This window comes from Pteropus alecto, unplaced genomic scaffold, assembly GCF_000325575.1.
Source record: "Pteropus alecto unplaced genomic scaffold, ASM32557v1 scaffold65, whole genome shotgun sequence".
Taxonomy (NCBI): Eukaryota; Metazoa; Chordata; class Mammalia; order Chiroptera; family Pteropodidae; genus Pteropus; species Pteropus alecto.
The window spans coordinates 7,876,115-7,891,361 of NW_006439191.1; the positions used below are offsets into that span (position 1 = coordinate 7,876,115).

The 15,247-nt window shown below is 41.8% G+C and overlaps 1 protein-coding gene and 1 pseudogene across 1 annotated transcript in view; one reads left to right on the forward strand and one right to left on the reverse strand.

Annotated features, from left to right (window-relative positions):
- The first annotated feature begins 6 nt into the window (after positions 1 to 6).
- Positions 7 to 15,247, forward strand: part of IARS2 (isoleucyl-tRNA synthetase 2, mitochondrial) — a 41,170-nt gene continuing 25,929 nt past the window's right edge. The window contains exons 1-11 of the mRNA XM_006916232.3: positions 7 to 280; positions 1,401 to 1,523; positions 9,524 to 9,683; positions 10,480 to 10,646; positions 10,732 to 10,781; positions 10,862 to 10,971; positions 11,052 to 11,142; positions 11,467 to 11,582; positions 12,832 to 13,001; positions 13,656 to 13,746; positions 15,007 to 15,158. Coding sequence (XP_006916294.1) covers positions 23 to 280; positions 1,401 to 1,523; positions 9,524 to 9,683; positions 10,480 to 10,646; positions 10,732 to 10,781; positions 10,862 to 10,971; positions 11,052 to 11,142; positions 11,467 to 11,582; positions 12,832 to 13,001; positions 13,656 to 13,746; positions 15,007 to 15,158 — 1,488 coding nt within the window. The 5' untranslated portion in view covers positions 7 to 22. The remainder of the gene's footprint in view (positions 281 to 1,400; positions 1,524 to 9,523; positions 9,684 to 10,479; positions 10,647 to 10,731; positions 10,782 to 10,861; positions 10,972 to 11,051; positions 11,143 to 11,466; positions 11,583 to 12,831; positions 13,002 to 13,655; positions 13,747 to 15,006; positions 15,159 to 15,247) is intronic.
- Positions 4,143 to 4,261, reverse strand: LOC112483305 (annotated as a pseudogene).

Consider the following 15,247-nt stretch of genomic DNA (forward strand, 5'->3'; position numbering starts at 1 on the left):
GGGAGGCTCGGGCCGGCCCGCCATGCGTTGGGGGCTGTGCCCTCTTGGGCCCGGGCCTGCGGCCGTGGCCCGGAGTTGGGGGCTTCTCCGCCTTCCCTGTAGGCCGGGGTGGCGAGGGAGGACGAGGGGACCTCTGGTGCGATCAGTCACCGGGGCCAGTAGCCAGCTGCCGAGCTCGAGTAATGGCAGGTACCGGGACACGGTGCTGCTGCCGCAGACCAGCTTCCCCATGAAGCTGCTGGGCCGCCAGCAGCCGGACACGGAGCTGGACATCCAGCAGGTACGGGCCCCGCCTCTGCGCCGCGCGGGCGTGGGGACCCGGGGCCGGGCGCTGGGGCGGCGTGGGACAGGCCACGGGCGCCACGCTCCCTGCGGGCGGGGGAGAGGGGGTCGTGACCGGATCAGTGGAAATCATCCGCTTCCCACAGGTTTTACTGCCTGAAAACTTAAGAAAGCTGTGGGTAGGTGCCTGATTGGTAGCAGGTTCCGGCGTGGACTATTGAAGGAGAACCTATCGATGCTCAGGTAGCAGCACACATTAGATACGTCTTATTTTTAGCTTGGGCAGGTCGAATGTGGATGCTTTTCCAGTGGCTTGTAAAAAGCAAATTAACATGTACACAGATAAATAAAAATCTGGTTATGAGGACGAGCGGAAGCTCACCTTTGCGGCATTAGCAGGTCCTCAGTTGGAATCAGGACTTGTTTGCGCATGAAGTAGCGGCAACTTTTCCTTCTAATTCTAGAGTCTTTAAAATTCCTGATGTTCAGGATATATGGGTTAAGTATGCTTAGCTTAAATATTATAGCAGTTATTAGAGGTCTAGACTCATAAACCTATTTTTGCCATCTAATTTTTAAAAGTGTTTTTTTTTTTTTATCCAGTACCTGTATGCCAGGAACTGTGATAGTTTCAAATGTTGTCATTTCATCTTCTTGCCAAATGGACTAACGTTTTTTTCAAATGAGGAAACGGGCCCGTTAGGGCCAAGTGGCTTGGCCAAGGTCACAGAGCAGGTGATGGAAGGGGAGTGGGATTGCACTGAGTGTTCCAGATTTAGAGGGTAGCAAGTGTTTAGATGAAAGGATGGGAGTGACTCACGGGTCCTTCAGCGTGGCTGGACTGAACAGCGGAGGGCAGGGAGGACCGAGACTGCCCAAGAATCGAACAGACTAAACCTTGGAGAGTCGCTGTTTAAAGTACTCACACTTAAATCTGAAGGCTTTTGGAAAGCTTTTGAAAGGCTTTTTAAAAGAAGGGTGCTCAGATGTGCATTTACAAACCACACCATTTGTATTTTATAGTTGAATATTTCGGAATGAAATAAGTTCTGCCTATTTATGGTAAGATTCCAGTGTATGTATTTATATGACGTTCAAACGTTGTTCTTTTTAAACAGAAATGTGGATTTTCAGAACTTTACTCATGGCAAAGAGAAAGAAAAGTGAAGACAGAATTTTGTCTTCATGACGGACCTCCTTATGCAAATGGTGACCCTCATGTTGGACATGCTTTAAATAAGGTAATCATAATTGTTTATAAGACTTGAGGGAAAACCTTTATTTAAAATCACTTTACAAAGAGTGTATTCTAATACTATGACCATTATGTAAATTTGCATTGACACATAAAACCGGAATGTCCTAATAGAAAGCAGCAGTAAACCATTTTAGTACTGTGTGGAAAAGTAACCTTGCTGGTACTTGCTTTGAGCGTACTGTTTTCATCGGTAAATATCATTTTGTTCAGTAAATACCGAGCACCTACTATGTGCCAGGTGTTATTCTACACTCCGATAATAGCAGCAAACAAAGATAAGTCCTGCCTTTTGGAGCTTATGCTCCAGTCTGGGAAGACGTGACGAGATAAAATGTGTAATATGTTGGGTAGTTGCTATGGAATGACTGTTCTCTCAGATTCCCGTGTTGAAATGAAACCTAATCCCCAATTGATGGCATTTGGAGGTGGGGACTTTGAGAAGTGATTAGGTCATCGATGGAATTAGTGCCCTAATAAAAGACCCAGAGAGCAGCTCCCTTATGCCGTGTGAGGTCGTAGCAAGAAAATGATGGACCACAAACCTGGCAGGGGGCCTTCACAGGATGCCAGGTCTGTCGGGGCCTTGATCTTGGACTCCACAGCCTCCAGAACCGTGAGAAACAAGCCTCTGTTGTTTGCGCCACCCAGTTTATGCCGTTCTGTCGTAGCAGCCCGGACTGACTGAGAGGAGAGCTCCCTTATGCCGTGTGAGGTCATAGCAAGAAAATGATGGACCACAAACCTGGCAGGGGGCCTTCACAGGATGCCAGGTCTGTCGGGGCCTTGATCTCGGACTCCACAGCCTCCAGAACCGTGAGAAACAAGCCTCTGTTGTTTGCGCCACCCAGTTTATGCCGTTCTGTCGTAGCAGCCCGGACTGACTGAGACGATAGCGATAATGCTGCAGAGGACAGTAAACATGGAGAACAGTGGGGGGTCAGGCGGGCAGACCGTCTGTTAACTCGGTCTCGTTTAGCCTCCCTCACTGAAGAGGTGGCATTTGGGTAAAGTCAGGGAAGCAAGGGAGGGAGCTACTGGGGCTCATCGGGGTAAGAACAGCCAAGTGCAAAACGTGGAAGCGAGCGCTTTCCTGGCGTGTCTGAGGAAGTCGGGGTGGCTGGTCTGCAGTAAATGAAGGGGCGAGTGTTAGACGAGGGGCAGCGGGGGCCAGATCTCACAGGCCATTGGAAGGACCTTGGATTTTACTCTGAGGCCACTGGAGGGTTTTGAGGAGCAAGGTTCACGATCTGATTTGTGTTTTACTAGGATCGCCTTTGGCTGCTCTGTTGGCAGTAGACTGTAGAGGGAGTTTGAAAATAGGGAGACTAGTCAGGGGCCTTGTGATAATTCAGGAGAGAGGATGGTGATTTTTGACCAGGGTCAAAGCCATGAACGTGCTGAGAGAAATCGATTCTAGGTAGAGTTTGAAGGTTAGGTAACTTCACCTAACCCTGATTACCTGCCAGAGTTGCATCTGCAAATCCCATCACATTGGGGATAGGGCTTCAACATGTGAACGGGGCAGGGGTGGGCAGTGGGCGACGCATTCATGTGAAATGGAGTAAACATTTCTTTGAATTTAAAGGAATAGAAGAGATTTTCAAGTTTAGGCTTGCTCTAAGCCCCAGCTCTCCCTTCTCCCACGGGCCGCTAGCCCAGCTGAGTGGTTGACAGCTGTGTGCCTGCGTTGAAACACGGAGCTTCCACCAGCATGTAAATCAGCTTTTTACGAAGCACACAGCTCAGTTAGCTGAGATTATCTTTGTAGCAAGACTTTCTTGATGAAGGAAGCAGTGTGTTAACTCACATTATGGTGTAAGGCTCCTTGTCTTGGTTTTAGACTGGTACCTTTGCATCCCACTGGACTGACATATTCAGCGTTCTCAAAATTTTTAGACTAACGGTGAAACGCACACATAGTAAATGATTCAGTCGGATGAGCTATGCTCGCTGTGCACACCCAACAGCCTCCCGGCGTAAGATGTGGAAGGTCGTTCCCATAGCCCAGAAGCCCCCATACGCCCTTGAGTAAGATGTGGAAGGTCGTTCCCATAGCCCAGAAGCCCCCATACGCCCTTGAGCCCGTCACCATTCTCTCCCCGCCTCCCGCCCTAGGCAGGCGGGTTTCGTTTCCATCGCTTTAGATCTGTTGCCTGTTCTATAGTTTTAGGTAGGTGGAATCGTAATGTATATATTCTGCGTCTGGCTTCTATCATGTAATATTTTTGAGATTCATGTTGTTTTAGATTATCAATAATTGATTCTTTAATTGCTTGGTTGCATTCCATTGAGAGACTGTACTGCAAATCATTTATCAGTGTTTTTTTAGTCGTTTGTTTGCAATTATGCTTCAGTGGAAAGTTGGAAGAGGATGCGGCCTTGGACATCTGCACTCTCAAGGCCGGGAATCTGGTCACTAAACAGGTCCATACGGCTTTTCGAACAAGACTGTATTGTAATATGTATTTTACGTTGTGTGAGAACAGAATTGTATGGAACATGTCTAAACATTTGAGATGTTATACATGGTGCGTGTTCCTCAGTATTGTTGTTTGCTTCCACAAAGGATAAACTGTGCTGCTTGTTTACATTTCTTTTTTAACACCTACAGCACCTGGTATTCCTTGGTGGTCTCCCATCCAGGTACTCACCGGGCCCGACCCTGCTTAGCTTCCGAGATCAGACGAGACGGGACAGGTTCAGGGTGGCATGGCCGTAGACAATGCTGCTTGTTTAGACAGTTCATTTTTGAATTATTTATATCAGATGGTAAAAAGGCATTCATTTCTTTTTATGGAGAAAACAAGTGCTCGATTTTTTTTTTTTTTTTTAGAGTAATGCTATTTGGAAACAATTCCATTAATTTACTTTCAGCACACTTTATATTTGGGGTCATTGTAGACTCAAATGCAATCTTAAGAAGCAGTGCAGGGGCTCCCTGCGCCCTTTCCCTGTTTCCCCCAGTGGTGACGTCTTGCAGAGCTGTAGTGCAGTCTCAGAACCGGACACTGACGATACGGTCAGGATCGCAGACGTCCCCGGCACCCCAGGATCCCTCACGGCGCTCTCGTGTAGCTACCGCCGTCAGGAAGTGTGATGACTCCAGCTTCGTTTTTTCTCAAATTTTTTGGGAATTTGGGGTCTTTTGTGGTTTAATATGAATTTTAGAATTTTTTCTTATTTCTATGAAAAATGCCATTGGAATTTTGATAGGCATTGCGTTGAATCTGTAGATGGCTTTAGGTAGTATGGACATTTTAACAATATTAAGCCTTATGATCCATGAACGCAGGATATCTTTTTATTTGTGTTTTTGATTTCTTTCATCACTGTCTTAATAGTTTTCAGTGTATAGGTCTTTGAGCTCCTTGGTTAAATTTATTCCTAAGCATTTTGTTTTTTATGATGGTATTATAAATGGGATTATTTCTTTTTCAGGTAGTTCATTGTTATTGTGTGGAAGCATGAATGATTTTTTTAATGTCGATTTTGTAATGTTTAACTATCTTTTGGTGGAGTCTTCGGGATTTTCTATATTTAAGATCATGCCGTCTGCAAACGTAGTTTTATTGCTTCCTTTCGGGCTAGGGTGCCTCGTATGTCTTTCTTGCCCATTTGCTCTGACGAGGACCTCCAATCCTGTGTTGAAAAGGAGCAATGAGAGTGGATACCCTCGCCTTATTCCTGACAGTCGAGGGGAAGCTAGCAACTTGTCGAGGGGAGGAGGTGGCCTGTCCCCAGGGCAGTGGCAAATGTGCCAACTCTGCACTAAGCTTCGTCTGGCCCCCCCAGTGGAGAAAGGTGGGGGTCTCATTACTGCCGGGTGGGAGCGGAAGTGCAGGCTCCCCGCTCCCCGCATGGTCTCCTTTGACACGCACATGGAGCCCCATTACCACCTCGCAGAGCTGAAGTCCCCACTCCTTGCTTGATTTCCTTGACACCAGCCCTATGACATGGTGGCGATGGAGGAAGGCTCGGCTCCCCTCTGAGCCTTCAGTGGGAGGGGTGTAGATGGGGCCACAGTTCTTCTCTGAGGGGTTTGGCCCAAGTAGAGCAGTCATTGCTGAAAAGTTTTCTGTCTTGCGAGGCTGCCTCTTTCTTGGTTTTTGGCTTAGAGAAAACAAGGTTGACTTTTTCTGTCTGTACCCATTGGCGTTTCCAGGTTGCTGGCTTGTTCAGCTCCATGTCTAGGGTGCATGAGGCAAAGTGAAAGCCCAAGAAACTCCACTTTCTCCCTCCTTGGTTCTGAGGTTTCTAGACTGCGCCTTCTCTTCGTCTTTCAGAGTCGTCTTCTGTTTGCTTTACATATAATGCCCAGAGTTTTTAAATTATAATTAATTGGAGGAATGGGGAAGGTACTTCTCCATCTTGCAAGAAGTGGAAGGTTCATTTTGAAAAATATTTTAAGTTAATTTTTTTCTGGTAATAAAGGTGGATTTGACAGATAGAAGAAAATGGAAAGAACATTATAATTACCATAATTCTACCAGACAGGTATAAATGCAGTTAACATTTCAGGGTGTTACTTTAGTATTTTTAATACTTGTTTAAAAACATAGTTGTTATAATATTTTATGTATATTTGTGTATCTTGCTTTTTTCCTGATATTTTTAATGTCCGTATTTTCTTAACTTGTTATGAAATTCTAGTTGTGTTTTAATGACCACATAATGTCACGATATAATGAATATTTTCGACTATAACTTTCTAAAAATTATAATTATTATCTTGAGGTAAATTAATAGGAATTTCTGGGTGCCAGTGGTAAATTACTTTTTAATAGGTTATATTTTTAGACTATACTAGTTGTATACTATACTAGATGAGACATTTATCTTATTATACTTAACCAGTGCTGCGTATTATTGCTAATTTGGGTATCTACTGCTCAAATTGAAAGACATAATATCTAAATGTTTTCATTTACCTCTTTGATTTTTCTATGTGCTTGGATTTTCATGTTGAATTATTATTATTAACGTCTAACTCTTTAATCCATTTGAAATCTTGTTTGGTTGATGTCATGAGGATCTAAATTGATTTATTTTCCAAAGGAGCAAATCAGTTTTTTCAATATCATTTATTTTCTTGCCACGTTTGTGATTCCTCTTGACTCATTCCTATTAGCTGTATCTTGGAATTATCTATAATCTGGTCATTGAACTGTCTATTCTTATGATGCTTTGGTTGGTTGAACTTTAGAAAGAATGAGTCTGCTTTACGTACAAGAGAAGTATTAACTGTCCCGTTTTATCCTGTAGGACACTGGTTGTTCATGTCTTTGGTGGGGCTTGGTTAAATCAACCTTGATAATGAAGTGTACTATGTAATCTTATAGCGAATGAGGTAGGTTTGTATGTACTGACATGAAGGATGTCCAGATATTAAGGGAAGAAAAATAAGTTTTAAAACAGTATTAGGATCTAATTTTGTAAAAAAAAAAAAAAAAAGTTAAAACAGTATTTCTGTAACATCTGGATTTTTTAAAACAAGAAACCTATATTACTCTGTAATCACAAAAAACAAAGACAATATAAAAATTTTCGAAAGTAAATCTAGAGAGTAAATGAGTTTGAATAGTCAAGAAATTTATATAAAGATTCAGGAGTGAATTGTCCTCCTACATAGAAATATAGTGCAGTATTATCAGCATTTCCAGACTTAAATTCTTCATCTCCTCGTTCTCAACAATTCTTACAAAAGTCCTGGAATTGAATCTCCTTGGCCTGATCTGGGTCACAAGTCCACCCCCAAATCAGTCACTGTGGACTTGGGGATGGAATGTGTTGATGGCTTCAGTGGCTCATGTGTTTACCCTTGGAGCTGGCGTCCAGGGGAGCGGGCTCTGCCTAGCCCTAGGCCCGAGGGTCGAGGAGGCTGGGAGGCACCACGCACGCACACCGCCTCTCACCCGCCTCGCTGGAAGCGGGCCCTGGGAACCCGCGCAGCCCCGCCCCTCTCAGGCGGGCCGCGCGTGGTCCCGCTTGCTGTCCTCTGCCTGCAATGCCTTTCCCAGGCGGCAGAGGGCTCCCTTCCTCATCTCCTCTGTCTCCCCAGTCGCCCTCTCATCAGGCTTGCGCTCCAGATGCTCTGAAACAGCAGCAGCCCCGACCGCCCCGCCTGCCGTTTTCCAATTCTTCACTTTGCTTTTTTCTTCAGAGCGAATGAACGTATTTGTTTTGTCTTCATCAGAAGAAGGACTTTCTCTCTCCTCCTCACTGCCGTACTCTAGGTTCCTAGAACAATTCTTGGCACATAGTAGGCTTTCAAATATTTGTCTATTAATAAACGTATACATGAGTATTTGTGGTACAAAAAGGGAAGAGGCAAAGGAGAAATGACTCTCCTTTCTTGAGAGCTATCACGAACAAAAGAGACAAATAGCTCCTAAAAGTATGGAGGCTTGCGTTTGGGGAGGAGGAGGGTAATTCATATTTGATACTGAAGCGTGAGTAGAATATTCCTATTGTATCCCTGCTGTTCCTTTTACTAGCGGCTTCAGCCATATCTTTCTTTATTAGGGATATTTTAGATTTCCCTCACATTCCATTCCATTAATGTGACTGAAAGCACCGTTGATTAGAAATAATGCACGGTACGAATGTGAGCCCTAGAGGAGTTAAATTTTCTAGTAGCCACATTAAAAAACAGTCAAAACAAACATGTATTTTACTCAGCACGTCTAAACTATCACCTTTCACTATATGTAGCCAATGTAAAAATTTTTAGAGGTTTCATCCTTTTTTTGTGCCAAGTATTTAAAATCTGGTTTGTTTTATATTTGCAGTACATCCCCGTTTAGACTAGTCCCGTTTCCACTGCTGAACAGCCAGGGGTGGCGGGTCCCCACCGTGTAACATCACAGTCCGGCACGTATGCGAATGCATGCATTCACTTATTCAGTGACCATTTACGGAATTGTGCCAGATACCACTATACGTCAGCAATTTACTGGTGAAGAGGACGGATGGGATCTCTGACTTGAAGGAGTTTATATTTTAATAATTTGGGAAGGGACAGATAGTAAGTGAAGAAATAATTTCTTGTAGGATTAAATGGGAAGGAGGTTATTAGTATACTGATCGATTTCAGTATACCTAACATAAAATGTACAAATTAAGCGTATATAACTAGATGAATTTTTATATCATGTGACTAACCACCTGGATCACAGAGTTTCCTCCTGCCCTTTGGAAGAAGTTTGAAAATTAGAGTTTTAAGTGGGAGAAGGGATGGGAAGAGCATGTAATGTCTTTTCTGCTTTTGATAGAAGTAGAAAGGAAGAAATAATTTTCTGGATTACTACACTGTTTTGAGAAGAAGGAAATTCAGCTTGGAGCCAGATCTATCCTTTGCCTTTGATCTTCCATTTTATAATGGCAACATATTCTTTAAAAGGCTCTGCTGCCCTCTGGTACCTAAAATAAGCTAAGAAGGGTAAATCGGGTAAAGACCTGTACCTAATCTACTTAGAAGAGGTGGATCATGTGAGTAAGTGTTTGGTAATGACAAGGTGTTAACTATGATGTTCAGTACTCTGCATTATAAATTCCGCATCCATTCTTTAATATTTCTTAGCTAAATGTAAATATTGAATTATTCACACTAATGATGTTTTTCATAAGACTAAAGCAAATTCGTAATTGACTGGTTTTTAGAAGGTTAAAGTTATTAATTTAGGTAATGTAGGCTGCTTATTTGCATAGTCCAAGAGACAAATTAGTAATTTTGGGCTTAATGCTTTTTACTTCGAAGTTGTTTATTCTTAGACTTTTTGGGGGGGAAGGTTAATGGCATTTTAAAACTTCAATATCTGTTATTCCTGTATTTATGTACAACTTGAATTAGGAGATTTAATAGGTTACTTTCTATAAATCTTTTTAAAATTGGGCTTTCTCAGTGTTTTAAAATGATCGAGAAAATAATATAAATTGTTGGATACATGCTGTATGTATGAATGATGATTATCATTTTCTTTGCAGATTTTGAAAGATATAGCCAATCGATACTATATGATGAGAGGTTCCAAAATACATTTCGTGCCAGGCTGGGATTGTCATGGGTTACCCATTGAAATAAAAGCATTATCAGAACTTGGTGGAAAAACTCAGAATCTTTCAGCTGTGGAAATTAGGGAGAAAGGTAAGTAATCTCTTTCTGTTTTTAAATGATAGTTGTAAACTAGGTGTAGGCTTTATCAAAGAGATCTTTTGTTGTATTTTGTTTTTGGTCTTGTTTGGGTCATAATGGGATCTATTGGAACTACTTTGTGTCACAGGAAATTCAGATTTTGGTTAATTGACCTTTGTGAGAACTTATGTTCAGAGATTGAAAGAAAGATTTATAAGCATTTTCAAGTATACTTTTCAGTTCTTTAGTCTTCATATTTTATGAAATTATTATTTTGGTCAATGTTTTTACTTACTTTCCTGGCGAGGGCTGTTGGCCTATTTCATGTGATAAAGAAAAATGAATTCTAAAAAGCAAATGTATTTTAAATTAATCTCTTATTCTTCAGTAGAGTGGGTCAGGGAGGAATCTTTTATGTGTTAAACTGTTTTATATTTGGATACGATTGTGAAGATTTTTGTACTTGAATTGGCTTAGACTGGATGTAATGATTGTGTGTTTGATGAAAGAAATTTTCTCTGATCTTTACTTAAGAAATAATGAATAATTTTTCAAGTTTATTCTAAATGTAACATCATTGAATAAAGCCTGGAAAATACAGAAGATGGTAACAAATACTTTCACTTTTGAAATTTAGTTAATTTTAGAATTTGAACTCCTTTAACTTTCAAAATAATTTTCCTATTAAATAAACTTTATAGTCTAAACAGTGTATAATACCTGCATTTAGAGAGATACTAAAAACCATGTTTAAGAATTTGAATTTATGGTTTTTCAAAAACTTTTTTTTTTTTTTTTTTTTTTTGAGAATTCACCAAGTTTGTTGCTCATGGACATGCTAAAGCAGCAATTGAGAAACAGAGATCAGCCTTCATTCGCTGGGGCATAATGGCAGATTGGAATAACTCCTACTATACATTTGATGGAAGATATGAGGCCAAGCAGTTGAGAATTTTCTACCAAATGTTCGATAAGGTAGTGAAGTGTTTTTTTTTCCTTCCGGTGAGTTAAATGGTTTTACAGAATTCCAGCTTTCATGTAATATCTTTGTGTTTTACAGGGCTTGATTTATCGATCTTACAAACCTGTGTTTTGGTCTCCCTCATCAAGGTATTTATGTGTTTTTCGCAGTTAAAGGAGACATTTTGTGAGGCTTCCAAACATTTACGTCTAATATTTTTTAACTTTAGGACTGCCTTGGCCGAAGCGGAACTGGAGTATAATCCCAAGCATGTCAGTCGCTCAATATATGTAAAGTTTCCTCTCTTGAAACCCTCTCCTAAGTTGGCATCTCTTATAGGTATGGTTTATTCATTGCCTGAGTTTATTAAAGTTACGGAATTGGAACACTCGCTAACCTTTGAAATTTTATTTTCACAGAGGGTTCATCTCCTGTTAGTTTTTTAATCTGGACCACACAGCCTTGGACAATTCCAGCCAATCAGGCTGTTTGTTACATGCCAGATGCAAAGTGGGTATATTATTGCATTTTTTTGTTTTAATCACAGATAGGATCAGTTCCATCATTAGCATTGTTTTGAATCTATTTCATCCTCATCCTCTTAAAAGTTAGTGAGTTATAACTTAGTTATGTTTATATTGAGCTTTAGATGATTCTATGTAACACCTATTTCCAGCTTTTTTGAAAATGAAACAAATGTAAGGAACGAAGTTTTTGGAAAACAGTACTTTTTTGATTTTGGAGTTTTTCTAAAATGATGTAAAACATTTTAAGTGTTGTCTGTGACTTTTCTTTTTTCATTGTTAGTTAATTTCTCCTAAAAATTTATTTTAGATATGCTCTTGTGAAATGCTCCACATCCGAAGATCTCTACATACTGGCTGCAGATAAAGTAACACCTGTGGCTTCTACTTTGAAAACAGCATTTGAGGTTATTTCGACGTTTTCAGGTGAAGATTTATAGATATTCTGACCATTAGTCATGAAAATATTGGGCCGTTTTGTGTTTGGTACTTAGCCGAACATCGCTTATTCTGAATCAAAACGGATAATGGCCTCTGCCTTTCTAGAATGTATTTTACATTGATTACACTGAAGGGTAATATATATTAAACATGATAGAAATATAGGAAAATATGAACACTCACAAAGGCACAACAGATAAGGTCATTTCTGGCAAATATCCAATGTAAAATTGGACAGATGTCCTTTGTATAATGTAGAATGCACACATATATCTTTCAAATTTTTTATTCAAAATTAAATTGCTAAAAAAAAAAATTTATCTGAATTTAATCAAATGAGCTAGGAAAGAAGTAAATATATTTATTTTTGATACATGATTTTAATAGGGAAATTAAATAATCCTGAAAATTATTCCAAAGACGCTACTTCTGTCAAAAGACTCCTAAGTAAACTGTAATTCGGAATTGGTTTTGAAATATAACTGTGAAAATCGAAGGAAGTTTAAAATCACCTTCGAATTCTAGGGATGACATATCTTTGAGTTTCTTGCTAAAAGAAAAAAAATTTCCCATGAATGAGGTACCCGAAAGTGGAGATTGCCTGGCTAAACAAAGAAGCCATCTAAACGCGTCGGTTCAGATACAAGCCGATTAGAAGTTTGAACAATCTTAACAAAAGTAAAAGAACTTTATGTCGAGGCAGGGGAAGAGCTACAGACGTTAACGTTGAACCTCACTCGGCCCTTGTGTTGTGATAGGCAGGTTAGAGGGTCCAGTGTGGTCTGTACTCCGAGCCACCCCCTCCTCCTCCCAAGTGCAGACACATCACACACTTCAGAGGCTACGTGTTGCTACAGACGCCGAAGGGCATCTCACGAGGCTTTGGAAAGTATTAGGTTAGATTTAAGATTATGTTTCTAGGTCGCATAATCGTTTCAAATTATTACCGTCAGAGAATTATTGGGGTGTAAATACTTCTCATCCCTGGCAAAATAAGCTGGCGACAACTAGCTTACCGCTTATGAAAGTAGCAGAATGCTGAGCGGCTAACACGGAATAACTTGAATAGGGTAGGTTTGCCTTCCAGAAAAAAATACTGTTATCACTTAGAGGCCGCAGAGCAGGGCAAAGGGGGGGGCCAGGATATGAGGCCCGTGTCGTTCCAGACGCTGGTCTCCAGGAGACAGGGAGCCGCGTGCCGCACGGCCCTTAGCTCTGCTTCTCTTCCCCACAGGTGCCGATTTGGAAAATGGAACTTGTACTCATCCCTTAACGCCTGATAAAGCCTCGCCCCTCTTACCTGCCAATCACGTGACCATGGCAAAAGGAACAGGGTTGGTGCACACGGCCCCAGCTCACGGCATGGAGGATTATAGCGTGGCTTCTCAACACAACCTGTCCACGGTACTGTCTTCCTCTCCGAGTGCCGCTTTTGTAGAATCGAACAAACCTAACATCTTTGTTTTTTGATAATAAACAATCGTTTTTGTCATAATTGTGAAATGCGTAGGTTTGTGCAATACATGAAAGCCCTCACCGATTCGTTTGGGAAAGACTTCATAGAATTGTCACGGTATCAGCACAGAGTTAAAATGGCACGTAAACGGGAGCGGTTCTGTTCTTTCAGGTAGTGAGTCACATAGACAAATCACTTTCAGTCACTGAGAAACGGCAAGTGGATTTTAACTGGTTTTACTAGTTGAAAAGAACAGGTTTTTTTCTTAAACTCCACTCCTCTAAATTTATTTTACATACATCAGGTAAGCAGGTTTTCCATTAAGTAGACAAGTGTCACAAGATATGCACATTGTCAGATCTGTAAATTAAGAGACTAAATGTGTATTTTGCTTTTTGTTATTAAACTTTAGGTACATGCTTTGCCTCTGGTGATTTCTATGTATAAAGTTACAAATGCCTGTTAACCGAATAAGATACACCCAAATTTTCAGTGTAGTAAAAGGTTAGGCTATACTGAAATGTTTTATATAGATTGTTTTGCCAGATACTGTCATAATATAAAATGTCTTGATACTTTAATTATTCAAAATGACACTGTAGGATTGTCTGGTGGACGAAGATGGAGTCTTTAAAGCTGCCGCAGGTCCGGAACTTGAGAACAAGGCTGTCCTTGAGGAGGGGACCGATGCGGGTAAGCGTGTGTGTTGATATCATAAATACATATTTTCTGAGAGGCAGCCAGCACCAATCTTTTTACTAGCTATTCTCTCATCTTTTATTTTCAACAGAAACAAAAATCTGAAACTCCTTTCTTTTGCCACGGGGTTTAAAGTGGAGTTTGAGACTCTTTCGTCTTTTGCTTTTTTGCTCTGTTCAGCAAACGAGGGCAGTCCACAGGGAGGGATGCTGTTTTAGGACCGCAGAGATAATAATCAGCAGTATCGGCTAAATTCCTGCTCGGTGCTAGATGCCGACTGTGAATCAGACGCTCCCGACTCCTTTTGCAGCCCTGTAACTCTGGCCCACACAGTGTGGGATGCATATTAGGATCTTGGGGTTCCTCCAGTCTTAAGTCATCTTCCTGCATGTTAGGATCTTCGGGTTCCTCCAGTCTTAAGTCATCTTCCTGCCTCTGTAATTGCGGGTCCAGGGACTAGCTACCATGAAAACTTTTCTCTGCCCTGACTAGAGGCTAAGACCAGTGGTGTATTAGCTTCCCGAGGCTCCCGTCACAAAGTACCATGAACTCAGTGGCTTGCAGCTGCAGAAACTTACTCCTTCACGGTCATGGGGGCCGGAAGTCTGAGACCATGGAGAGCCCTTCCACGCCTCACCCCGGTTCTGGGGGCTCCCGCTAGTCCTTGGTTGAAGAGCGTTCCCTGGTTCGTAGCCGCGTGGCTCCAGTCCCTGCCCGCATTGTCACGTTTTCCTGTCTGCCCTGTGTCTTTGTGTATCCTCTCCTCTCATGAGGACAGCAGAGGTTGGATTTCGGGCCCTGTCTGAACCACCCTTTATCGTAACGAGATTACATCTAGAAGAGATTATGCCAGTTTCCAGGGAAGGTCACACTCACGTGTGCTGGCGTTAGGACTTGAACACATCTTTGGTGACAGTCCAACCGGCTGTGCCTGGTTTCTTCTGGAATACCTGGAGACCATTTTAGAGGCATGGTATGAAGGATGACGACTCCGAATTTCAAATGCAGAATTCTAAATATGTCCTGTTCATCTTTCCTTTGACGTGAAGAGCCATGGAAATGGCATAGTTTGGATTCTGGTTAAGGCTTTACAGTCCCTGCATTTTTCGCCAAGAGATTCGCAGATTACGCATTTGGTCACCTGTCACCCGTGATCCAGATTTAGTCCTCCCTGGGGGTCGAGAGAGGTATTAGGATTCTCATAGTACTTTTTCATTATGTCTAAGGTAGATTGTTACTGATTTTTTCCTTAAGTTATAAAGATGCTTCAGGCCGCAAAGAATTTGTTGAAAGAGGAGGAATTGCTCCACAGCTATCCCTACGACTGGAGGACCAAGAAACCGGTGGTTATTCGTGCCAGCAAGCAGTGGTTTGTGAACATCGCGGACCTGAAGGCCACGGCCAAGGTACCCAGGCGCCCTGCCGCGAGGGCCGGGCTCCACTTCCTCGCACGAAAGCGTCGCCCGTGAGCTCGGGGCGCGGTTTCTACCAGAAG